The 26,282-nt window shown below is 45.5% G+C and overlaps 1 protein-coding gene across 19 annotated transcripts in view; it reads right to left on the reverse strand.

Moving 5' to 3' along the window:
* The window catches only part of LOC106567148 (basement membrane-specific heparan sulfate proteoglycan core protein), a 162,648-nt gene that overhangs the window by 54,446 nt on the left and 81,920 nt on the right, over nucleotides 1-26,282 (reverse strand). For 11 of the 19 annotated variants that reach the window (XM_082960077.1, XM_082960085.1, XM_082960079.1 and 8 more), the window contains 35 exons: nucleotides 24,622-24,785; nucleotides 23,950-24,129; nucleotides 23,125-23,321; nucleotides 22,731-22,878; nucleotides 22,310-22,437; nucleotides 21,415-21,501; nucleotides 21,237-21,295; nucleotides 20,840-20,901; nucleotides 20,418-20,558; nucleotides 19,724-19,897; nucleotides 18,794-18,967; nucleotides 18,319-18,437; nucleotides 18,027-18,138; nucleotides 17,675-17,788; nucleotides 17,326-17,453; nucleotides 15,884-15,970; nucleotides 9,363-9,433; nucleotides 9,150-9,217; nucleotides 8,825-8,965; nucleotides 8,377-8,568; nucleotides 7,921-7,959; nucleotides 7,093-7,200; nucleotides 6,225-6,464; nucleotides 6,022-6,102; nucleotides 5,189-5,272; nucleotides 4,682-4,774; nucleotides 4,415-4,504; nucleotides 4,040-4,270; nucleotides 3,703-3,816; nucleotides 3,322-3,449; nucleotides 2,982-3,068; nucleotides 2,357-2,415; nucleotides 1,981-2,148; nucleotides 852-962; nucleotides 515-615 (listed from right to left, as the gene is read on the reverse strand). In XM_082960077.1, coding sequence (XP_082816203.1) covers nucleotides 515-615; nucleotides 852-962; nucleotides 1,981-2,148; nucleotides 2,357-2,415; nucleotides 2,982-3,068; nucleotides 3,322-3,449; nucleotides 3,703-3,816; nucleotides 4,040-4,270; nucleotides 4,415-4,504; nucleotides 4,682-4,774; nucleotides 5,189-5,272; nucleotides 6,022-6,102; nucleotides 6,225-6,464; nucleotides 7,093-7,200; nucleotides 7,921-7,959; nucleotides 8,377-8,568; nucleotides 8,825-8,965; nucleotides 9,150-9,217; nucleotides 9,363-9,433; nucleotides 15,884-15,970; nucleotides 17,326-17,453; nucleotides 17,675-17,788; nucleotides 18,027-18,138; nucleotides 18,319-18,437; nucleotides 18,794-18,967; nucleotides 19,724-19,897; nucleotides 20,418-20,558; nucleotides 20,840-20,901; nucleotides 21,237-21,295; nucleotides 21,415-21,501; nucleotides 22,310-22,437; nucleotides 22,731-22,878; nucleotides 23,125-23,321; nucleotides 23,950-24,129; nucleotides 24,622-24,785 — 4,280 coding nt within the window. The remainder of the gene's footprint in view (nucleotides 1-514; nucleotides 616-851; nucleotides 963-1,980; nucleotides 2,149-2,356; nucleotides 2,416-2,981; nucleotides 3,069-3,321; nucleotides 3,450-3,702; nucleotides 3,817-4,039; nucleotides 4,271-4,414; nucleotides 4,505-4,681; nucleotides 4,775-5,188; nucleotides 5,273-6,021; nucleotides 6,103-6,224; nucleotides 6,465-7,092; nucleotides 7,201-7,920; nucleotides 7,960-8,376; nucleotides 8,569-8,824; nucleotides 8,966-9,149; nucleotides 9,218-9,362; nucleotides 9,434-15,883; nucleotides 15,971-17,325; nucleotides 17,454-17,674; nucleotides 17,789-18,026; nucleotides 18,139-18,318; nucleotides 18,438-18,793; nucleotides 18,968-19,723; nucleotides 19,898-20,417; nucleotides 20,559-20,839; nucleotides 20,902-21,236; nucleotides 21,296-21,414; nucleotides 21,502-22,309; nucleotides 22,438-22,730; nucleotides 22,879-23,124; nucleotides 23,322-23,949; nucleotides 24,130-24,621; nucleotides 24,786-26,282) is intronic. The other 8 variants (XM_082960091.1, XM_082960089.1, XM_082960074.1 and 5 more) reach the window with 7 other exon arrangements.

The following is a 26,282-nucleotide window of genomic DNA, read 5'->3' on the forward strand; positions in this document are numbered from 1 at the left end:
AGGACTAGATAAAGTCTTTTTTTTATCTGGAGGTTTTCCTTATTGTAGGCTACTAGTTTTACCACTTTTAGTCTTGAAATGTGAATCTTTAAAGAGATGAGTGGGCTAAGGCTTAAGAGAATGATGCTGAATGGGTGGAGAAAAACATTGGTTCTCCAGTATGTGTACCAAATAATTCAAGGGCCATTTTCTCAAAAGTGGGGTTACAAGTTTATCAACTTTCAAAGCAGAATTACTTTCCCATTGTTCCTCAACTGCAGTGTATGATATACAATTTTCTAGCTCTGAGTCTCTACTTTTGTCCACTGTAAAAAACACAATTTCAAATTTTGCTACATAGGACAAAATCCAGGTGGTGGGTCACAATTGTGGTGGCTTTAGGATAAGGTTTTAAAGGTTTTCTACCATTTTCTTTGATGGTCAAATGATTTAAGCACAATGCCAACCATCAAAGATATATTAAAATAAGCCGAATTGATTGTATTAATGTCTCCATGTCGGTAGCTAGTTTTACCTGGCTCTTGGCTGTGCAGATGAAGCTGACTGTTGCTCCAACTGTGACACTCCGTGTTTTGGGCTCCTCGATGGTCACTTGAATGGGTTTGGATGAGACAGCTGGAGAAAGACATGCACAGAAACCATTCAGTAAACACTCAAAAGTCCCAAGTTACAATTTCTTTAATTTTTTTACTGTCTCAACTTCAACCATATTTTGTTCAAGTCAGTTTTAACTATTCAACAACTGTCTGTAAGATCAGTGAAAATAAATCAGAAAATTCAAAATATTCAAAATGTTATATTTTAATGGATGCAGTTAAACTTTGAATGATTTAACAATAAGAAATGCGTACTTGTGACGACGATCTCAGCGCGGCTCCTGTTGGTATTGCGTTGGTCTCTGCAGGTACAGACATACACGCCTGTGTCACTGGGCTGAACACTGGGGATATGCAGCTCCTCTCCTGAGAGAATAGGTAGGAATATGGAATGAGATTAAATGACCAAGGGGAATGGACTAGTACTTCAATAGTGTAGAAAACCCTTACAGTTTCCCCATAAGTCGCATCCAGCAATTTTGGATCTTTTACTGTTGAAAAGCGCTATCCAAATTATAAATACAGTAAAGTACACACACTACAGGGTACAAAAATATGTTTTGAGCAAAAACTGCAAACTTCAAGGAGTAGGGCATTAAAGGAGTTGTTCTGCTGGGAATCTGTGACGTCCCCCCCCCCCTTGCTTGAGGAACAATAGAGGAGCAATAGAGAACAAAAGAGGAAAGACCCCCCACGTGTGCCAAGTCATGACTTACCTGGACCACCTATTGAGATGTGCCTTTTGTTAAGTAAATCAGGTGTTAAATGAGGTGAAAAGGAGACTGGAATGCCGCTTGAAAGGAGAAGAGTAGAGATACTCGGTGGATGGGCTTTCTATTGTTCTTAGGTCACTCTGCCCCCACTTCACACTAAAATGCCAGGGAACTCAGTCACCTGACAGGGTCAGCCAATCACAGGCCCTATCTGGTGGGGTAACAGACCCCCACTACCATCTGTACCTCAGTCTTTCTCTGCAACCACAGGAGTGAATAGCTAGTTGACCAACCGCCTGGCTGCAGCAACCCACAGAAGACTGACCGCTGGGCCTCACCCCATGGACACTTCCCTCTCTGGACATTCCCTACTGCGTAGTGCATTTATGACCATACAACCACTTCTACTAGTCCCATCTTGCTACATTGGTGTGTGTGCATCTTAAGTGTGTGCAATAAAGTGTGTTCTGTACATCTGTCTCCTACTGGTCATTACTACACCTTCTAACAGAGGCGCAGGGACGATTGTATCTATATTCAGCAATATTGGTCTTTAGTGAGGAGTGTATACTGTGCCGCTATATACAACAACAGTAATGTATGTATGGCTCTTACACTAGGCCACGTCATACTCCCTATTACCCAGAACTGGTCTGTCCAGTAGACTATACCTTGTCTTTGTCTGATGGCGCTGTTGGTCACGGGGCGTCCGTCCTCCCTGGACCAGTAGTAGTAGTGGGGTGGAGGGCCGGTCACCTGGCACCGCAGGGTCACTGGGCTGCCCTGGGCTACCAAAACCCTCTCAGGGTACACTTTCACCACCAGGGAGGCTGCCGCTGCTGGGTCAGAGGTTAAGGGTCAAAGGTTAGGGCACAAGGATCAATCACAGAGACACTCTTGGTGGTTACAGCCTGGTAGGAAGAAAAAGTACATTGATTTTGAGTTCCTTTTCAGTTGGTTCACTCAATACAACATGTATCCAAGTTTACTGGACACTTTGGGTCTACTTTACACACATCTCTGTGTAGATTCCTTGTATTCCCTTACTATTGAATGGACGACACTTAATCCTGTCTTGTGGATTTCCAACGTATCCAGTTGCACAGCTGTAGGGAATAGAGAGAAAGACATTCATATAGAGTCCAGTGCACCCGCACATTGGCTAACCAGACTATCTGCATTGTGTCCCACCACCCGCCAACCCCTCTTTTTACGCTACTGCTACTCTCTGTTCATCATATATGCATAGTCACTATAACCATACCTACATGTACATACTATCTCAATAAGCCTGACTAACCGGTGTCTGTATATAGCCTGGCTACTGTTATTTTCAAATGTCTTTTTACTGTTAGTTTTTTTCTTTACTTACACACACACACACCTTTTTATTTTTTTGCACTATTGGTTAGAGCCTGTAAGTAAGCATTTCACTGTAACACGTGACAAATAAACTTTGATTTGATTTGAGTCAACATGACAACAGACAAGACAGTGGTAGAATGCCAGAGGACACTGAAAAGCCAGTCTGAATAGAATAGCTTGGTACTAGCTCAGTTTGTGTTGTATAGCCATTGGCATGACAATGACCACAGGACACCGACAAGACACAACAAACAGATCTGGGACCAGGCTAGAACAGAGAGGTAAAGAGAGAGTTGTGTCAGCTTACCGCTCACAGTACTGGCCAGTATATCCAGGCTGGCAAGCAGTACACTGATAACCACCGTTACCAAGGCTCTCACAAGTGGGGGAGAACCTGGCAAACACACACAGATAAGCAAGTACAGTATACTCCAGTAATAACTAACCCAGTCGGATCTGTTCCAAGTTGGGATGTAGGGCAAAGTTTCAAAGACAGATATGAATGACTGAGAACTAAATCTTGTTCCAATGAGGACCATTTTGATACTGTTTACATTTGTTACAGAAGCAAAGCAACAACCCCTTTTTTTACTATTTGACTGAGACTGTGCTCTGTGTTCTAATCCTGTTAGCGGCCTACTACTCACTGGTTGTCAGGGTCGGTGTGAGGGCAGGCACAGGGTTGGCAGTCCTCTGGGGTTCCAGCGGTGGGATCACCATAGAAACCTTGGGCACACTGCTCACACAGCTCTCCCTGGGTGTTGTGCAGACAGCTCTGGAGATGCAGGAAGACGACAAACACTCACTTGTTATTCAATGTACTTATTTCAAATCTACTGCTATTTTGGACCTGAGGCCATGTGGGTGGTGAATCTAGGATTCATTGTGATCTCAGAGGCTAAACTGATCCTACATTAGCATTCCTGGTTTTAACTTAACGAGATTAACCTGGATAAATGAAGGTGAAATAAACTAAATGAGAAATGAATCAAAACAACTGCCTTAAAGAGATTCTCTGGGCTGCATACCGTGCAGATGCCCATCTCGGGGTGGCAGGAGTCAGAGTGCCCGTTGCACTCACACAGCTCACAGTGGCCCAGGTACAGGCCACCTCCGGTACGAGTGTAGCCAGGGGCACAGTCCTGGTAAAGAGAGAGTTACAACTGTCATCACACATCAACACCATGGGTTTGACACTCTAAGGGCGGGTTTCCCGGACACAGAGCCTGGTCTTCCTTCGAGCATGCTTTCTCCAGGAGGCAAAAAAACCAAGTCTGCTGAGTGTTCAAACATACATAAATGCAAGTTTGAGGTTAATTAGTCAACATTGCCACTTGCGGCAGAGAGAGAGAGAGCTCCTCTTACCTGACAGGAGAGTCCCTGGTAGGCGGGCGGGCAGCGGCACTGCTCCACCTCCAGAGCCTGAGCCAGGCCGCTGTAGTTGGGCACGGCCACCTCCATGCTGACGTCGGAGATGCTGGAGGACCTCATCTCTGTGTAGTAGGAGGCCCGCACCAGGATGTCATCCAGGTCAGCCAGCACCATCATCAGGTGCTCCCTAGTGGCAGGCATGCCGTCTGGGCGACGCCAGTTCTCCTACAGGGAAAGGAGATGGGAGTTAATCCTATTGTATCACCAGGATGCTAGTGTGACCTGTGTCACCGAGGAACGGATGGTAAAGGTTGCAATCAAATCGCCATTTAGGGACTATAAATATCACAGCTACTGTAGAACACTGACCTCTCTGAAGACGAGCTCAAACTGGCGGGACTCTCTTGTCCCCTTTCCCCTCTGCCACAGCTGGCGAGCCACCAGGGTGATGTCATTTCCCTGTGGGCAACAATGACAAGGGCAACCCATGGCAGGTGAGTGTACAACGAATTGATGCGACAGCAGTACATGGAAGAGAATGACGTTCATAACTTGTGGGGTCCTGAGTGTGCTATGGAATGGATGCAACAACAGTAACTGAGATTGAACGCAATGTTAACGTTGGTGCATACTTACAATAATCTGAACATCTGCGTCTTCAATGGCTGTTCCTCTCTGGCCGGCTACATAGGAGATGGTATACTTCAGCTTCCCACCATACGAGTTCACCTATTGTAGAGGTGGAGGTAAATACATTTAGGCGTCTTAGTACATGTTGGGGACCTTAGGCCTCAATTATTAGAAATGTGTCTTTCTGTAAGAGCAAAAAACGTGAAGCGATCATAGAACACATGATGTATTACATTTCTTTAAGACGTTCATCTTCTCCAATAAAAACTGAGTCATGCTTGACCTCCCACCACTTGGAGAAGTGTCTTCGTTAAACAGTGATTATGAATCAATAAACAAGTGCTGTAAACTACACAGGGTTGTCTGGTGGTGCTGCCCTTCCCTTAATTTCCCTTCCACAGCTCTGATAGTTCGAGTGGAGGAATGGTGGGGTGGTTCTGTGGCCAAATGGTTAACCGAAGGGTAAACACCCAGTCAGGGTGCAGGAGGGCTGAGCTTGACTCGTACTGTTACCTTATCCCCTTTGAACTGCTCTGGGAGCTGCCAGTAGAGCGTGTCATCCGGGTGCAAGCTGAAACCTTTGTAGAACAAAGCGTACTGGGGCAGAGAAGGAAGGAGAGCATGAGAGAGCAAGCCAGAGACAGAGCTCAAAAGATAAGCAAGGAGAGAGAGAGAGAGAGAGGCATCGCAAGAACAGTTGAGAGTAGAGCAGAGAAAGGGTTTACATTTTGGTCCTCTACTACTTAACATTATACACAGCTTCCAGTGTGTATAATGTGAAAATCACAGTTTGTAAAGGTGACTGTGCGACAGGTGTATATGTTTAGACCCTTGTACAGTGTAATTATAGATTATAGATACAGTGCTACTCTTTAAGTGAAGAATTACAGAGTACAACTTTAACAGTAATTGTGTACTGTGCTTTAAAGAGGAAAATGCCACCCTGGTTAGTCATGGAATTTATGCACATTCTGCCCTTTTCAGCCCTATCTTCTCTTTCTTGTTCTTTTGAAAAAGACCCAGGCGGCGAACACTTTGACAATACCAAGGAAAACTGTACAGGATAACCCTGTGAAATATTCACTCTCATGATTCGTGAATGGATGACTTTATGATCAACCTGATCGGTTGTTGATTAACCTTCCTGGCTACAGTACACTGTATGTTATCACATGGAGGGAGGCAGTTTCCTCTGTCTGTGTATGTCAAGAGCAGGGACATGCAGTCAGTCAGTCTGGTTGTCTGTCTGTCCGTCTGTCCATCATTCAGCCAGCCAATCAGTCAGCCACCCAATCAGTCAGTCAGTCTGTCCGTCAGTCAGTCAGCCAGCCTGTCATCATGTCTACCTGGCTGGAGGCCCCTGTAGACCTGGGGCTACTGGGAGCACTAGGAGGACCCACTATGTTCTTGGTCCCCCGCTGTTGAGTCTATCAACAGGACCAGGCCCAAAAAAAGAGTAAACCAGTCAGTAACGACCACAATAAGAACTATGGATGAGCTTAAAAGTTAAAGGTTTGAGCTTTTCTCAGAGGGGTTATTTTAGATGTACCTGCTGTCGAGGAGAGTGACCTGGGGAGGCTGGCTGAGGACTAGTAGGCCGTACCAGGGAGGAGATACCAGAGAGGGAGGAAGAAGGAGAGGGGGGCCTCAGGGGGGTACGAGACCCCGCCCGATACGAGGCGCTGGGGACCTTCCTCTCAGAGGAAGAGGAGGGAGGGAAGGGAGGAGAGCCGGCTGGAAAGTTGGAGAGGATTGCCCAGATCTCATCATCCAGCTTCTTCACTTGTTCCTGGGGGAGAGGATGGGGAGGGTGGTGGGGGGGCTCATGAGGGTTTCCCCAAAGGAGACCGCCCACCATGCAAGGTAAGAGACACACCAAGCACTGGGGTCTGGGGGGGGTGTTGGTTGGGAGACATGCTGTGTCATGCTCTTAACCAGGTCTACAACCCTGTGGTGTGTACACAACTTCACTCACTGGGGCCATTCAACTTTATACAATCCTAAAACAGGGAAGTCTTGACGCAAAACAAACAAATCATCCACACACGTCTGCTATTAGACACAATATGGCTCTCTTCTCTTCATATTCCAGAGCGCCTCACATGCCCATTCAGGTCTGTTTGTAATACACACACGTGTCTTCTTACGACATGCATCTGGTAAATGTACTGTCAACGTGCTGCAGTTGCTTTCATGCTGATGTCTACCATGCTACAGTAAATATCCAATCACATATTGTCTAAGGGTGGTGGGATTATCTTTCAAGGATGTCATGACGATTGACATCCCAAAAGGCAATCCATATTAGTTGAAGGGGGGGGGGTCATACTGTGTGAGGGAGATGGTTGGGTTGTATTGTTGTCATTAGATGTGTTGTATGTACATAGCAGTGGGTGGCTAGGCTAAGGTAGGAATACCTGGCTAGCTCTTTTGGACCTGGAGGTGCCATTACCCTTCGAAGACGTCATTATGTCCCAAACGGACGCATCCTTCCTCAGTTGCTCCTCTGTCCAGGAGGAGTCTCTCTAGTGTTGTGAATAAAGCAAGGCTCCCGTGATCACTTACTCATTTCCCATGTAGGAGACAGCGGAAGACTTTAAAACTAACGGAAGGCTTTTAGAACTTAACTACTGTTTATGACTAGCAAAGTTGGACCTCTGCAAAACTCCTTCTGACTCATTCACGTCAGTACACTACATCTGAGTCATCCACCACGTGAATGGTCCATTAAACAGAGTGACGTCTAAGTAACCGATATGTGTAGAGTGTAACCTACTATGGCATGTGAACCTGAAATATTACTAATACTACAGAAATGTGTGTAAATACAGTAATTGCTCTATGTTGATTGCTGCTACAATGGTGCTAAAACTAGGAACAATTTGAGACCATTGGAAAACTATGCAGGAAATCCATGCATCTCAAACACACAAACCTACACTAAAGAAAATAAGGGTATGTATGAAACATTATCAAAACACAAATCAAATCAATCAGTACGATCAAATGCCAAATCACACCAATCCTTTGTTTGAATAACAGGCAGATGTTTTAGTCATCAATTCTTCACAAGAAGTTTTATTTTTATGTTTAAACTTCGTCGTTGGTGAGGGTCTCGTAAGTAAGCATTTCACTGTAAGGTCTACACCTGTTGTATTCGGCGCATGCGACTAATACAATTTAATTTGATACTGTATGACTGGTCAATCCACAATCACCACACGACAAGCACCGCTCTGGTTTACCTGGTGCGCTCGTCTCATACGAGCAAAGAAAGCTTCCTTCTATAGAGTGGACAGGCAAACCAAGAGTAAAAATAACTCAATTACACTTGAATGATGCATAAAGAACCAACATCTTCTCAAGACAAATAATGAAATGCATCCATGTGATGCATTCTAAATTCATGGAGCATACAACCAAACTATGTCTCCACAATTCCCCACTATGAGATTGGCCCTCAAACTTAGTGTTTTCTACGATAACTAATTTAGCAAACCCTTTCACAACAAAGACCAGCACAGACATTCAGGCAGAAATTGAGAGAGCATTTAAGCGCTGTTAGGAGCAGGAATGCTAGAGGATTCAGAATGAGAAGAAGCCACTTTGCACCATATAGCGAGAGAGTGGGAGTAGACATTGGGACAGCGTTTGTATCGTCTCTGATGGCCACAGTGGACAGATCCTCATCTGGGACTCACCTTATCCCCTTGGAAAGCCCCGGGCAGCTGCCAATAGTGGGGCTCCTGGCCCAGGTAGTCAAAGTTGCTGTAGGAGAGCTGGGTGCCGTCAGTGGACAACTCCACGGTGAAACCGGTGGAGATACGGTTGGTGAGCTGACGGTTGACCAAAGCAAAGCCCTGGAAGTTGCCTGGGGCAAAGACGGATGACACCTGCAGGACACACATGAAGGGATGATCACCCAATCACACTCAGAGAGACAGGAAAACCGTTTATTCAGTTCAGTAGAACTTTATTGGCAATTGCAGTGCTTTCAGCAAAGCTGTAAGTATATGTTTGTGTGTTGACTTGCCTATTCCTTAATTGGTCATTGTCACGTCAAACTCAAACAAATATGAGACCAGCGCCAGGCTACTCTCTTCATATATTTATTCATATATTATTTTCAGGAAGTCGTTTCCTAGGTACCTGGTCTCTGTAGTGGGAGGAGCTGGAGCACTGCTGAGTGACTCCCATGCAGAAGCAGGACAGGCAGCCATCTTTGTTGTCTGTGCTGAGGTGGAAGGTTCCCTGCTTACAGTTGGAGCAAGCAGGGCCCTCAACGTTCATCTGGAACACAACAATATAGTGTGAGAGGTGAACCTACCACAGAAATAGAACATGGGAATGCCATTCAAGTAATGATATTTATATGGGACAAACCTAGAGCGATAACAAGTGGATAAGGATATAGGAGGATGTCAATGCGGCTGGCGGTTTTATGAAAAACATACAGAAGCTTTGGTTTGCTTACCTTGCAGCGACACACACCATTTCCATTGCATCCTTCACTTCCTCTCTGGTCACAGTTGTAGCAGTTACCTGTAAACATGCCATAGCTGAGGTTTTCACTCTGTGTGCCTTCATTCCACCAAATACTATAATGTACACCGCTGCACTCTGTTAGCATGGTTAACACTGCCCCTGAGGGGATAGAGTTATATTTAATTGAATAGTCTATACCTACCATTGAGATCATTGTTGCCAACAATACACTTTTGTCCAAGCTGGGGGTTGCCTGTATACCTAGCAGCACATCTGAAATGGAGAACAGCCAACATTTACACTTTAAAACAGACATTTCCAGTCAAGGAGGATACACACAGGGAAGGAACAATGGGGGCAGGAAACTGGGCGAGCTGTGTGAAGAGATAGATACGTGATGAGGCTTGTCCTCGCAGCACACTCTTGGCCCAGAGTAGACACATGAAAATACACTGCTTGTAAAATACTATACATGAGCATACACGCTACACAACAGAGCTGTCAGATTATTAGCCAACAGCAACAATTTATTCATTGTGGATTTCCATTGTCCATGCACCAGGCATTCCCCAGGTCCCCTGCATTATGAGGGGTTTATTTTTAAACACTGCTCACAATCACATAGTGACACATACAGCTTTGATACACCACTTGAAAATCCACTGACTTGAGTTTCCCAGATGCAACAAGAGGCTAAAAGATATGTATGTATTGCCAATGTTGGAGATAGACAAAGCACAGCCAATGCTACAACTCTCACCATGGGTCAAATGTTGAAACAATCTCTCTTGTCATAGGTTGCTAGAAGATGAACTGAGGAAGGTTGCATTAAAGTTCATTTTCCATTTTAAAATAATGTGTCACCAAAGTAAACCTTGATAAAGACAGCAGAGCAGAGAGAATGAACAGGAAAATTGAAGTCTAAGTGCAGAAAGAGGCATCATATCACATGATATAACCCTGAGAAGCTAAGAAGAAGCAAGCTGAGGCACTATGTCCATCCACCAAAGCTCTGTCCAGCTAAAGAGCCCAATAGGCCAGGCCACCCTAGGGGAGAGCTAACCTAGCTGCTCCAGTTCTTACCTTGTCACTGGAAGCTCCACGGTTGAACAGCCAACAAACGCACACAGCTTCAATGGGACTTTGGAAAAACCTGTCCAGTCTAACTTTACAGTAAGAAGCTAAAACGTTTTTTTGGAAACTATCTGACCAATGCATGATGAAGCCAAATCTGGGATATTATTGAGGTAAAGAAATGGGTTGACATTTTACATGTTTCATGTTGCTATTCGGGTTATGCACAGTAAGCAAAAAAATAAATAATTTTAAGTGCAATCACAAGGCAGCAAGGGCAGAATGAATGCTATAAATACATAAAACACCACAATCACAGATTACATTTACATACACAATCATATCGATAGGCATCCAATATTAATAGCAGATTGAATTAAAACATAGATTTACACCTGAACATAGGGACGGCGGAAAGCTTGGGTAAACTCACTTCAAATACTTAACTGGCAGTACTGTATAGTATACATCAGCGGAGGCTGGTGGGAGGAGCTATAGGAGGACGGGCTCATTGTATGGAAACATGTGGTTTCCATACTGTTTGTGTGATGTGTTTGATACCGTTCCATTTATTCCATTCCAGCCATTACACTGAGCCCATCCTCTTATAGCTGCTCCCACCAGCCTCGACTAGTATACATATACAGTGCATTTGGAAAGTATTCAGACCCCTTCACTTTTTCACATTTTGATACGTTAAGGCCTTATTCTAAAATAGATTACATAGCTTTTTGTCCTTATAAACCTACACACAATACCCCATAATGATGAAGTGGAAACAGGTTTTTAGAAATTTTAGCAAATGTTTAAATTTTTTTAAATAGAAACACCTTATTTGCATAAGTATTCAGACCCTTTGCTATGGGACTCGAAATTGAGCTCAGGTGCATCCTGTTTCGATTGATCATCCTTCAGATGTTTCTACAACTTGATTGGAGTTCACCTGTAGTACATTCAATTGATTGGACATGATTTGGAAAGGCACACACCTGTCTATATAAGGTCCCACAGTTGACAGTGAATGTCAGAGTAAAAACCAAGCCATGAGGTCAAAGGAATTGTCCATAGAGCTCTGAGACAGGACTGTATCGAGGCACAGATCTGGGGAAAGGTACCAAAACATTTCTGCAGCATTGAAGGTCCCCAAGAACACAGAGGCCTCCATCATTCTTAAATGAAAGAAGATTGGAACCACCAAGCCTCTTCCTAGAGCTGGCTGCCCGGCCAAACTGAGCAATCGGGGGAGAAGGACCTTGGTCAGCGAGGTGACCAAGGACCCGTTGGTCACTCTGACAGAGCTCCAGAGTTCCTCTGTGGAGATGGGAGAACCTTCCATAAGGACAACCATCTCTGCAGCACTCCACCAATCAGGCCTTTAGGGTAGAGTGGCCAGACGGAAGCCACTCCTTAGTAAAAGGCACATGACAGCCCGCTTGGAGTTTACCAAAAGGCACCTAAAGGACTCTCAGACCATGGGAAACAAGATTATTTGGTCTGATGAAACCAAGATTGAACTATTCGGCCTGAATACCAAGTGTCACGTCTGGAGGAAACCAGGCACCGCTTATCACCTGGCCAATACCATCCCTACGGGGAAGCATGGTGGCAGCATCATGCTGTGGGGATGTTTTTCAGCAGCAGGGACTGGGAGACCAGTCACCATCGAGGGAAAGATGAACGGAGCAAATTACAGAGAGATCCTTGATGAAAGCCTTCTCCAGAGCGCTCAGGACCTCAGACTGGGGCAAATGTTTACCTTCCAACAGGACAACGACCCTAAGCACACAGCCAAAAAAATGCAGGAGTGGCTTCGGGACATGTCTCTGAATGTCCTTGAGTGGCCTAGCCAGAGGCCGGACTTGAAGCTGATCGAACATCTCTGGAGAGACCTGAAAATAGCTGTACAGCGACGCTCCCAATCCAACCTGACAGAGCTTGAGAGAATCTGCAGAGAATGGGAGAAACTCCCCAAATACAGGTGTGCCAAGCTTGTAGCGTCATACCCAAGAAGACTCAAGGCTGTAATTGCGGCAAAAGGTGCTTCAACAAAGTACTGAGTAAAGGGTCTGAATACTTATGTAAATGTGATATTTCAGTTTTGTAAAACCTGTTTTTGCTTTGTCATTATGGGGTATTGTGTGTAGATTTATGAGGGAAAAAAATGTAATCCATTTTAGAATAAGGCTGTAACGTAACAAAATGTGGAAAAAGTCAAGGGGTCTGAATACTTTCCGAATGCACTGTACTTGCATGATTGTGCTAAACCAATTTTCCATGTACAATTTGTCCGTATAATAGGGGTTATTTATAAAGTCTGCTGTGAAAGTTTAAATGTAATAGTCTCTAAATACTGTATGTGTACGTCTTGAGGTAGTCTGACCCACTGGGCTCAAGGAAAATAGCACCAAACAACTCCTGTAAATACACAACTTTGAATATGGTAACTGTATATTATTTCATGATGCAGCATTAAACACAATAACAATGTTGCCTCTACATGACAAAGTTACTCTCAACTCACACAGTCCTTTATCAAAAACATTAATTTGACTTATCAAGACCACAAACAGGTTCTTTTAGATACATGTTGAAATTTGTTCAAGTTTAAAAATATATATAAATGTAATAAATGTAACTAATAATCAGGGATAATTTTGATTGGAATGGCCAGCCTTCCTAGAATAATGTGAAAAGAACCATCTTGCTTCTGTTTCTTGTTCTTTTGGGATGATTTTTGATCATTCCTTTGAATTAGTTTGAGCAGGTCCAGAACATTGGACTGGGGCTGGGCTTTCTTCTTCTGTGGGCGTCTCTTGGAACTAGTAGTTTTGACTTTACTCTTCGTTGTTAACCTGGAACGCTTTGAAGAAGAGGTCGTTTTGGTGGGTGCCAACGTGTTGGTGAGAAGTTTCTTGGAGTAGCTTGTTTTAGCTTTTGACACTTCCTGAACTTTGTGGGACGGTGGGGCCAACTGGTATGAGTCTGGAGCAGTGGTTTCCAAATTAGGTCTCGAGTTACCATTGTTTGAGTCGGATGGTTTCTTGACAACTGTTTCTTTGATTTTAACATTGGGTTGAACCTTTGAATGAGCTGCAACTGATCTAAAGGCACTGTCTTTTTTATCATTGCTCCTAGCATGAGAAGCATCCTTTTCCTTTTTAGCAGCTTCATTACGTGACTTGGACACCTGTGTTGGAAGCTTATGTTTATGGGATGGTGGTGCCAGCTGATATTTAGTGTTAGCCAGGTCTTCTTCAGCTTCCCTTGGTTTTGATTGACTTGTCTGTGTTGAGCGCTTATTAGCTGTCACATGAAGCTTCTTGGCCATCGTAGTCTTTGTTTCAGGCTTTGTTGTACTACGTGGTCTAGAGCTAGTCCTGGGTTTACTTAGGGTAGTATTTTGTCTTGGGCTGGACTTTGAATTGACATTACTTTTGGTGGATCTAGTTAATGGTTTAGGTTTTGTAGTTTGTTTGACTGTTTTGGTGGTGGACTTACGGGCCATTGTGGTTTTCTTAGTAGGTAGACGGGGCGTGGGTAAGCTTTTGGGGACTGTGGCTCTAGTTTGTGACCTGGTGGTTGTGGATTGAGTCCCGACAGTGGATCTCAGTGTTGTCACGGTTGTTAATTGAGAAGTCCTGAAGGAGTGTCGAGTTGTGGTAACCCTTGGCACCAAGGCTGTGGAGACTGGTGGCAGAGCCATCGCCTCCTTAGCAGACCGTGCTCTGTGTCTGACGCGCTTCACCTTGTTCATCTCCTGAGCCAGGGCAGTAAACCCATCTATCACAATCTCCAGACGACCCTCCAGCCTTCTCAGACGAGTTTCCATGTCTGTGTAGCTACTCTCAAGTTCGCCCACCCTCTCCTTCTTCTCCAGGGCAGACTGTGACTGCAGCGTCTCCAGCTGGGTGCTGAGCTTGCTCTGCTGGCCCCTCATGGCCTGGATGCCCTCCTTGATGTCCAGGGTGTTGCTCTCCAACATGCTGAGTCGCTGGTTGAAGCGGTTCATGTGGAGCCTCATTAGGAACTGGAAGCTGTGGTCTCTAACCTCAGGGCTGGGCGTGTTCAGCGAAGGAACCCTGGGTGCAGTCCTATTCAGGTGGACTCGGACCATGTCAGCTATGGGGGTGGTTGTGTGAGTAGGAGTCGTAGGGTGAGTGGCTGGGCGAGTGGGAGCGGGTGGGCGAGTGGTAGGGCGAGTAGGGATGGTAGGGTGAGTGGGTTGGGTACGGTGGCTGGTAGTGGACAGTAGGCTCCATGTGGGGGTGTATGGTCTTTGGCTATAATCGGAGTCCTCCTCTTTTTCCTCATCTGGCTGTTGGCTGTATTCAGTGTCCTCCTCCTCCTCATCTGGCTGTGGGCTATAGTCTATGTCCTCCTTATAATCCTCCTCGTCTGGCTGTGGGCTGTAGTCTATCTCCTTTTCCTTCTCTTCGTCTGGCTGTGGACTGAAGTCTATCTCCTCCTCCTTCTCCTCGTCTGGCTGTGGGCTGTAGTCTCTCTCCTCCTCCTCGTCTGGCTGTGGGCTGAAGTCTATCTCCTCCTCCTTCTCCTCGTCTGGCTGTGGACTGTAGTCTCTCTCCTCCTCCTTCTCCTCGTTTGGCTGTGGGCTGTAGGGTGTGCCCTCCTCATCATAATCCTCCTCCCTCTCCTCCTCGTCTCCACTGCCCTCTGGCACCACATGTTTCCTCAGGCTAAAGTTGAATACTGCCTCACCACACCCCGGCGGGAGGAAACCCTCATAGTCCTCTTGCAGGTACGGGTCCACACAACTGTCTTGTTTTCTTAATGATCAAAACATTAAAATCAGACATAGGGCAGGGTCAACTTATCAAAACATACCAAATGTTTGTTTACCCAGTCACCTCATCGTCATCTTTGCACATCGAGTAGCAAAGATTCGTCAAACAGACATGACATTAGAAATTAGATGTATGCCTTGTAGAGAGAATAATGTCAACATGGCCCAGGCATAAACACTGGCAGCATTAGCCCACAGCTTCTAAACCTTTTAACAAGCAGCTAGAGCAGGAGACTCTGAAAAAGTTCTAGCAAAGCACTCAAGCTAAGGCAAAGGAGAGAAAGCAAAAACCACGTGACATAAGGTTTCCTCAGGACACAACTACAAGTCCAAACACGAAAGACTTGGTTTCACCACTTACTGGCTTTTACGACAAGAAAAGTAATAACACAACTCATTATTACACGTGCAATCCCATGGAACACCATACACATTTTTAAAACAAAAATGCCCATTGATAAACACAATGTCCGTTTGCCAAGCGCACTAATACAACACAGATATTGACCTCTCAAATAGCATAAAGAGCACTGCTACTGCGGAGACCAAACCCAACCCAGAGAAACCTTTACTAACTGGAATGGGTGGCGTTGGTTTGAGATTTGCTTCTCACATTCCACTCCACTAACACTCACATATCAATCATGACTGGTTGGAAAGACTGGTTGAAAGAGGGATGCAATCGGACAGACATGCTACTATACCCGTTTTATAAAGGAAACAAGTGGGTGCCAGACTAGTCACCTCTGCTTTCCGTGCTTTGGCCAGCCCAGCATCCCCAGACCACTGACCAGTAAACAGCTGACCGTAAGGCTGGAAGTGTTAGGTGGAGATGGAGCGAGTCTTACCTTTCGCAGCGCCGGCCGGTGAAGCCAGGGGGGCAGTTATCACATGTAGGCTGACCGTCCGCATCCTTGTAGCAAGACAGAGAATACCTGCAGGAAAGGAAAATACTTTTATCAGTCTTGTAAACCAGTATACAACCCTTCAGGGCCCCCCTTCCAGCATTGGGGAACATCCCGCGCCCCGCCCCTACGTGTGCACGCACCACATCCTTTTTCTATTGGCACAAGCAGTGTTCATGACATAAACTGCTCACACCCGTCTTGTTGGTGGAGAGAATTCTGCATGTTTAAAGCTTATTTCCTACAATTCTACACATTTTGTCATTGGGTCCAAAGAAAATGTTGCAGTTTTAAAGCACATTTTCTTGCAATTCTATACATTCTGCCATGTCTAATGTGTGTTCATGTGATATTTGACTGACCAAAAAATTACAACAATATCTATGGGCTAAAAAACCTAATCCTTCCATTCCGACCCCTCGCGCCCCACAGTTTGGGAACCACTACTGTAGAGCATTGGTTCTCAACTGGTTTTGCCTTGGGACCCAAATTAAACCAGGTTGTCTCAGTCACGACCCAATATTAACATTGCCTTTTTTGGTTGTTGTATTTTTTGGTATTTTACCGCCTTTTTCTCCCCAATTTCGATCTTGTCTCATCGCTGCAACTCCCCAACGGGCTTGGGAAGTGAAGGTCGAGTCATGCGTCCCCCGAAACATTACCCGCCAAACCGCGCTTCTTAACACCCGGCTGCTTAACCCGGAAGCCAGCCGCACCAACGTGTCGGAAGAAACACCGTTCAACTGACAACCGAGGTCAGTCTTTACATTTACATTTTACATTTTAGGCGCCTGCCCGCCACAAGGAGTCGCTAGAGAGCGATGAGCCAAGTAAGTTCCCCCCCAGCCACACCCTCCCCTAACCCGGGCGATGCTGGGACAATTATGCGTCGCCCTATGGGACTCCCGATCACGGCCGGTTGTGATACAGCCCGGGATCGAACCCAAGTCTGAAGTGACGCCTGTAGCACTGCGATGCGCTGCCGTAGACCGCTGCGCCACTCTAGAGGCCCGAAAACTATTTTCAATACTATATTACAAGTAATTGCAGCAATTCATCAAGCAGATTCTTGATGAATAATAATAATTTACAAGGTCAATAGTTTGTGACCACAAAATAAGCCAAATTCTCTGAATAGAGCTGCCAATATCTCTTTATACTGTGATTGAAGAACAATTGTACAGAGATTACATTATTTAATGAGTTTCTACCACTTTCAAGCTGGTTTAAGCAATTTAGTTTAAGTTCAGACTGGAGTATTTTTTCTTTGAAATAAATACTCAGAGACACTCGACCCATTCAAATGCTACCGCGACCCAAATTTAGGTCGCGACCAACGAGTTGAGAATCGCTGCGGTAGAGTACATGAGGAGGAGTGAACTCACTGGTTGCTGGGGGAAGTGCCAGGGCAGGGGCAGGACTGACAAGCCTGAGGTCCGTCCGTCATAGGGTTGCCATAGAAACCTGGCAAACAGCGCTCACACCTTGGGCCGGCAGTGTTGTGAAGGCATTGCTAAAAAAGGGAGACACATGAGAGGGAAGAGAGAGAGTGGCTGGATCCATCCATGGAACAGTGAAATCCTATTATGAGCCCCTGTGTGTCCTGAACCTGTTTCCACATGTTGAGATTCGCCAAGAAACCATTAGCGCATTCCATAGCAGACTTCAAAGCCAAGTGCAGCTGTAGTACTGTACTACTGGCATACATTACAACAGGAGGGTGGAGCGACTTACCAAGCACGCGCCTGTCTCCAGGTCACAGCCGCTGGCGTGGCCGTTACAGTGGCACCTCTCACAGGTACCCAGGTAGAGCCCAGAGCCTGTACGGGTGTAGCCCACGTCACACTCCTGTATAGAAACAGATGGAAAGACATGGGAAAACAACGCATGCAGCACAGTAGACTGTCTTGTCGTTCCATTACAGCATGCTCTAAGAATCCCACTCTGTGTTTCTTTCCAAGACGTCTACAGTACCATGGAACAAAGTGAGCACACTGGAACTTTACAACTAGAAGAGGTAACAGAGGAGGAACTATAAGATCGGGATGTACAGTACATAGATTTTTGTGGTATGTGTGTGCTGTACCTGACATGATGGACCGTTGTAGCCCTGGGGACAGGCACACTCCTCCACTTCCAGGGCCCGTTCGTTGCCTGTGGAATGTGGCACTGCAATGTCCATCCGGATGTCTGAGAGACTGAACAACAGACAACAACACAGGTGAGGCAACAACAACAACAACAAGCATAACAACATCAGCCACATGGATGTTTACAGTAGTGCCTACAGAGAGCTGTTTCCTAAATGACTCTTTAGAATCCTCATCATGTGGAATCATTCGGAGTGAATCTCTACAGGGCACCTGGTTCGGTTTTACCTGGTCTCAACCATGTTGTCAGCGTAGGTGGCTCTGATCATGAAGACTGTAGTATCAGCCAAGGCCATGAGGAGGTGTTCCCGTGTACAGGGCTGTCCATCAGCACGCCTCCATGCAGACTGGTAGGGACGAAACACAGGGAGAGAGAAACGACGCTCAGTGCAACACTGCCATGGTAAACTCAGGACTGGAGTTGGGATTATAGCCAAAGTTAGGTAATGGCAATTAATGGTAATCTAATTAGGTAATTTAAACAAGATCATCAACGAAGACAACATGGTATTGCATGTTGATGTTAACATTACAAACGGTTTAGAATCAGTCAAAAAACAAACACTCGAGCACCTGAGTGCACACACACACACACACACACACACACACACACACACACACACACACACACACACACACACACACACACACACACACACACACACACACACACACACACACACACACACACACGGTGTCCCACCTCTCTGAAGGTGACCGTGACAGTGGCGGGGGAGAGGGGCTTAATCTGGGAGAAGTGTTCCAGGAAGATGCCGTTGCCTTGGAGAACCACGTCTGGCTGTCTGTCAATCACCAGGGAGCGTTGCCGGGGCTCGTAGCGCACGGTGTAGCGCAGCTCCCCGCCGTAGGCTGTCACCTGGCAACAACATGTCAGAAAGAGACGTTCAAGATTCTAGAACAACCATTCTCTTTAACTCCACTGGACGGTGGAAAGGTATTTCACTCCATGAGACTCTAAGGATAGCCAGGTCACGGGTCACATGATGACATGACCATGAACTCCAACCAGAAGTAGAGAGCTTCTCTTCGTTTAGGTACGTAAAGCCTCTATAGTTTCCACATGTTGAGAGAGCATGTGGACGGTGACATCTAGCATGACCACATTTAAATCACACCTTGCTTCCAGAGGGAAGACTACTCAGTAAAAATAAACGTGGATGACAGTTTCTCCTGTCCCTATAGTCTACTCTCAGGGTAAGAGGAGAAATACATGCAAGTGTAAAAAAAAAGTCAAAGCCTCCAACCACTCATCTCTCCCCTTGTCTCTCATCTCCCTGTCTTCCCTCTCACCCCTCCCCCTGTCTTCCTTCTCTTCCCTCTCTCCCCCTCTCTCCTTGTCTCCACTCTCTCCCCTTGTCTCTCATCTCCCTGTCTTCCCTCTCACCCCTCCCCGTCTTCCTCCTCTTCCCTCTCTCCCCCGTCTCCCCTTATCTCCACTCTCTCTCCCCTCATCTCCACTCTCCCCCTCTCTCCTTATCTCCACTCTCTCCCCTTGTCTCTCATCTCCCCGTCTTCCCTCTCCCCCCTCCCCGTCTTCCTTCTCTTCCCTCTCTCCCCCGTCTCCCCTTGTCGCCACTCTCTCCCCTTGTCACCACTCTCTCCCCTCTCTCACCTTGTCTCCTCTGAAGCTGTCTGGTAGGACCCAGTAGTAGACGTCGTTGGGGATGTCAGAGAAGGAGCGGTACACCACCTCCGAGGAGCCTCTCTGAGCGATGCCGTCCGTGATGGTTCTGGTATTGGCTCCGTTGGAGAGGGAGAAGAGCTGACCATTCACACCGCCACGGACCTGGGGGACGCAAACACACAAACACACTTTGGACCCATAACACCTCTCCTCAAAGTACAAGATAAAAGTGCGCGGGTACATTAAGACAGGCTCAATGCACTGCTGTGGTTTGGGATGTGCTTGTACATTCCTTGTATTTCCTGACCCCTAAAGTGTCTGGACTACTTCTCCCATGAGCTGTAGAGCATGCTTCTTCAACTCACAGTACTAACACCCTTGATTCAGCAAATCGTCAAACACCATGATTAGCTGATTATTTCAAAGTGCGCTGGTCCTTCACACCCAGTATATCTCCAGGACCAGAGCTGGAAACTCCCGGCTTGCAGTAGAAAATGGTTTGTCTGTTGGCTGACTGTTAGGAGTCAGTATAGTATGGTTACTCCCATGCCCAGGTAAGCTAAGGCCAGTGCGTGTACATTCCTTTTTATTTTCAAATCCCTAAATGTGCCCCCCGTCCACTAACTAACATGCCCTATAGAAAGTTGTGTGTGTGAGTGGTAGTAAGGCCAAGGCTACTGACCTGGTCTCGGCTCCAGGTGGAACTGGCACACTGCTTGGTGACGCCCATACAGAAGCACTGCAGACAGCCCTCTGGGTTGTCCTCCATCAGGTGGAAGGAGCCGCTCTTACACTCGTCACACTGCGACCCCACCACGTTGGACTGCAACACACAGAAAACATCAGCCATGCACATCTGCCATGTAACCCTGGCTGTCCAACCGGCTCATCATTCACTGTCTGTAATCATAAAAGATGATTGTACAACGGCAGCAAAGCCAAACGGGCTCAAGTTTATGACTGTCTCTATGAACAGACAATGGTGTTCAAGTGTTGGTGAGAGTGTAATCTTCTATTACAGCATATCCAAACTCCTACATCTAATATAAAGCCCCAATTCAAACTATGGCCATGAAAAGGAAGTACAGTAACGTAGTATGTTACCTTGCAGGCGCATGGTCTGCTGTTGGAATTCACTGTTCCTCGAATATCACACTTTGAGTTTGCTGAAGGAGGGAGGGAGAGAGAGAGAGGGAGTGGAGATGGATCAACACCTGGGGGTGCTCCACCAACTCTAACCCCTTCACAATCACTCGACATACCAGGCCAATGACCACACCTTCTCAGCAGGTATGATTGATGTTAATAATTACACTGGGTCAAGACCAAGGCCCTTAAAGGTAAAGTAGGACATAAAGCATGGCATGCACTAGAAAGCAGAGTCATAATTTATATGTACAAATGTCTCTGGGTAAAACCGTCCAGGTGAATAACTTTCCTAACACATTCAAGCCTAAAAATGTACATTCCATCCCCCCCCAAAAAAACAAGAAACACTCACGGGTTGTAAAACATTTGCCATTGGGCTGCAGTGGGTTACCCTGGTACCCAGATGCACACCTACGGGGAAAAAAACAAACACTTTCATCAACATCTTTTAGAACTATTCCATATACAGTAAAGCTAGCATTTCTTTAAAGACAGTGCAGAGGTAAAAGTGGAAAATGTCACTTCCTTACTTTTCACAGCGACGGCCGGTGTAGCCAGGCGTGCAGGCGTCGCACGTGGCCTGGGAGTCATGGTCCAGGAAACAGGTGTCGGAAAACCTGAGGAGTCACAAACAAACATCACAGGATATGTACATGAATATTTACAGCTGCCAGTTAATGGGTAGTGAAAGGGGTCACAAGTTGACAACACCAGCAATGAATGAATAAAGCCCAGTGCTCTTCTGGAGTGCTCAGTGAATCTACCCAACATGGACGTAAACCTGCTGTGTGAAAAAGCTCTTTCCATCTCTCTGTCTATCTCCCATGGTGTGTTTGTGTGTGTCTGTGTGAGTATGTGTCACACAGACTCACACAGGGAAGCTACTAGCTATAGCTAACCAAGCTACCAATTACTTCCCACTGGAAGAAGTTAAGCTACACTAAAGTTACCTTTAAGAAAAGTATAGTTTACTGAACTAAAGATACTTTGAAAAAGTAGTTCACTACATCCCAAAATGATCATATGTAAATCTGAAATGTCAGACTGCAAATGACCAGAACAGATCACTATGGGGTCATATGCTAACAGAATGTAGAAACGTGCCTATTAAACACACAAACTATGTTTCAAGTGAGAATTAGGCAGGTCTGATGCCGAAAAAGAAAGGAAGTTATTGCCTACTTTTTGCAAAAAAAAGTTGTGTGTAGTTCCAGTAGTTAGCTACACCGTAGCATGGCAAAAACGTTATTAACTACTGAAAACACTACCTAGATTTGAATTCAGTTCAACTACCGCCAAGCTACTGGAAAAGGTAGTTAAATTACTTTTTGAACTACATGTAGTTCACTACTCCCCAACTCTGGTGTACTGTATGTGTGTATGTGTGTGTGTGTGTGTGTATGTGACCTCATGGTGACCCCTCACCTGCGGGATGTCTCAGTGTATGGGCAGGGACAGGGCTTGCAGTCATCGGGGCGACCTCGCCTGGGGTCACCGAAGTAGCCTGGTCTGCACTTGTCACACTGAGGACCTTCAGTGTTGTGCTGGCAGCTCTGATGGAGGGAGAGGAACGTAGTTCAGTTACTACCTCTATATTATGTACACTTGTCCACAGGTCATTGAACAAATGACGGGTACTTTTGCAAACAGCTACTACAGTCAGGTTAACAATTCAGCCACTGATTGTGAGAGCCACCAACTCAATGCGTTTACTAGACATTCGCGACACTTGCAACCGATCCAATTTACAGCTGAAAGACATAGAGTTCGAATACAACTTCAAAGCTTTGTCATTCACAGCCAGGCTTTAGTATAATGATAACGTTGTGTTGTGAGGAGTCCTCACCAGACATTGTCCACTGATGGGGTCGCAGGCGCTGGCGTGTCCGTTACAGTTGCATCCAGCACAGGATCCCAGGAAGTTCCCTCCAGACACACGCTCAAAGCCAGTGGAGCACTGTTCACAGGACAGTCCTGAGTAGCCAGGGGGACACCTGGGAGGAACACACGCCATGGAAGCCATTACAACTGTCCACAGAAACTATCCTACAATTCAAACACAATACTATGCTAATTTATTTACCATATACCTACAGTTGTAGGCACTAAAAGGTTCTAAGCACTCCTCCTCTTTGTTGTCACGGTTGAAGTCACTTTTTAGTGCCCGTGACTCTATGGAGCGATAAACAACATCTAATTCAAATCTTAACCTCGGCTGAAGTCAGTCTATGGGATCTCACCTGCACTCCTCCACGTCTTTGGCGTTGTCATGGATGTTGTACTCCACAGTGGTGGTGTCCATGACGATGTCACTGAGCGCCACGCTCACCATGTGGTTGTCGTAGACGGTGCGGATGCTAATGCTCTCCAGGCTGGCCAGCGTCATCATCAGGTCCTCACGGGACACCTGGCGACCCGACGAGTGCTGCCAGTTGTCCTACAAGAACACACACAAACCATCGGAGGTCAGACACTGATCATGATCACACAAGGCCCAGACGGCTACATTTAAACTCCACATGGAAGGCCTAGACAGCAACATGTCAGCCAGTATAGGATCATAGATAAGACGTAGACAAATTATCTTAAACCACTGATCCCATATTGCTAGGATCGTCAATTAGATTCAGCAGATTTTTTACTTCAAATAATTTGTCGACTGCAAACTGACCGGAAGAAAGCCCTAATAGATCATATTTGATTAAAACATAATCATTTCAAACCGTTGCTTACATTCGTATACGATCACATACTGTATATCTCTACTATATGTGGGAATACCTTGGAACAGATTTCCAAAATTCAAATCACTTGCAGCTGATTTGCTGGTATTCATACAGTATTTTATGTCTAACAATAAAAAACAAACGTGTGTTTGGGGGAGGGTCCAAATAAATTCACCCTTGGGCTAAATTTGGCCCGTGGGCCGCCAGTTGGGGAACCCTGCTATACTGTACAAATAAGGACTAGAGACAGTTACATTGTTTTATTCATAAAAAGCTTGACAAAGAGTATTTGAACCAAATTAACCTTAAAGTGGGGTGGTTGTTGGCAGATGGACCCACCTCAGTAAACTTGATCTCCTTCTGGTTGACCTCTCTGGAGGGGGTTGGGTTACCCCTGCGGTAGACCAGTCTCTGACCATTCCCGGTCAGGACCACGTCTGGTTTCTCCTCAGGCTCAGTCTCACCACGGGCCAGCGTGTAACGCACCTTGTACTTCAGGGACCCTCCATAGGAATCAATCTAAATAAACAGACATACCGCCGCTGTATTCATTTCATAGTTATATAAGCCAGACAAAGCTCTGACGAAGGCTGTGAGGCTGAAACATAAGCCATTAATAAGAGTAACACAAGCAGTGTGGGGGAGCGTGTTCCTTTGAATATAACTTAAACATTTCTGACACACTTTCTGTGTGCTGACACTTTCAGATGAGCATTTAATTTATAATTCATATAGTAGTTATCTTGCTAGTGTAAGATAATTTCAACATGATGTCAAGGTGAGTCATTGGAGAGACAAGGGTCGTGTTCTCCTGCTCAGAGGTTCCTGATGCATGCCAAACCTTACCAACGCCTGGATAGGTATTTTGCACATCAGCTAACCACATCCTATGGTATAGCAGTATGGTGCCTGACGTGGCATTCAACCATTGGTTGATGCATGCAACGTCTGAGCAGGGGAACACGGATAAAGTAGTGCAGAGCAGAAAGTGATGTAGTGATGATGCTGCACCTTGTTGCCCAGGAACTGGTGTGGCAGCGTCCAAAATGAATCCAGGATGAGGAAGCGCCGTGATAGGTCAACTAGCTGGAACTCCTCTTCCTCTGGGTTGATGAGGAGCTGAGTGGAGGAGAGAGGAGGGGTGCCCGGCCGAGAGGGGTAAGTCACGTTCACTCCTGGAGTAAGGGAGGGAGGCAGGGAAAATGAAATAAGAGTTTTCTCGTACCAGTTATGACATTCATGCTTTGCATGTATAAACAAACGTTTTCATGCTTAAAACCTCTTAAATGTAAAGTCCACATATTTGGGGGCCCTAGTAGATTTGTTTTATTCAATTCAGTCTGGTATGAGAACAGTAGCCTCTATCTGCAAAAGCAGGGTGTCTGCAGAAAGCTTGGTTATCTTGGTTATTGATCAGTGCCTTAAAATCTTTGGTGTGACTTACTACCATATATGGGCATACGAATGTATGAGGGCAGGCCGAGCCGCTGACCTCATTTCAAGACGCCTGCTACCTACATTCCGGTTAGCGTTGTGAAGCATAAACTAAATAAACACAGAATACGTCTATATACACCGAAAGCCGGGACTCCTCAGATCATGAGGATGTTTTATTTGTCTGCCTGTGACCTACCGTTACTGGTCTCCAGCCCAGAGAGTCAAAATGCTTATTTTACACAACGTTTTCACCAAACAGCAAACATCTTACAAGGTAAGCTTCCATTTGGTCTGTGTTTGAGCTATAGCTACATGGCGGGTATGAAATGAATCCTTAGGTTGATCGGAATCTAATGTTATCTGATGATGTGTGATTTAATGGCAACATCGGATGTCCACCGAGTGACTATATCTTGGCGCGTGAAAAATATGATGTTGCCTGCTTACGAGCCGAAGGCATCCATTACACAGGGGATTGGCTACTACACCACCTTGGCAGTCTTGTAGCCAATGAGATAAGCTTTCCAGGGATATGCAGTTGACCTGGGTGGGACAAAGGAAGGCCTAGAACGTTTAATGCGTACTATTGAACACTTTTTGTATTCGGCGCAAGTGACAAAGTTTGATTTGAACTATTTCTACCTGGCTCAGAGATGAGTTGCACAGAGCACGCTACATTACATTGTAAACAGATTTCATCGCTTTAATTTCATCGCTTTAGCATAAAAGAGGAAACAGAATATTGAACAGGAAGCTAAAAAGAAGGCAGCTATGAATAACTATACCGACATAGAAGCTTTGAATATAATACTGGTCGGACTCGGATCAGGGGAGCGATTTGGACAACGAGGATTTCGACTCAGCTGACGAAGATTGCTTCTTGAACGAATGGATCCACTAAGATCTGTAAGTAAATTATTTTCAATACTTTATATAGCTAATTTACTATATGTACTTAGTTTTTTATAAGTTGTCTGCTTTTTATGGTTTGAATTTAGTTTACATAGGCCTATGTAACAAGTAATTTCAATGTTAGACAATAACTACTTTGGAATTATAAACTCAGCAAAAAAAGAAAAGTCCCTTTTTCAGGACCCTGTCTTTCAAAGATAGTTCGTAAAAATCCAAATACCTTCACAGATCTTCATTGTAAAGGGTTTAAACACTGTTTTCCATGCTTGTTCAAAGAACATTTACATTTTTTTTAACATTTTAGTCATTTAGCAGACGCTCTT

This window comes from Salmo salar, chromosome 13, assembly GCF_965601325.2.
Source record: "Salmo salar chromosome 13, fSalSal1, whole genome shotgun sequence".
In the NCBI taxonomy this organism is placed as follows: Eukaryota; Metazoa; Chordata; class Actinopteri; order Salmoniformes; family Salmonidae; genus Salmo; species Salmo salar.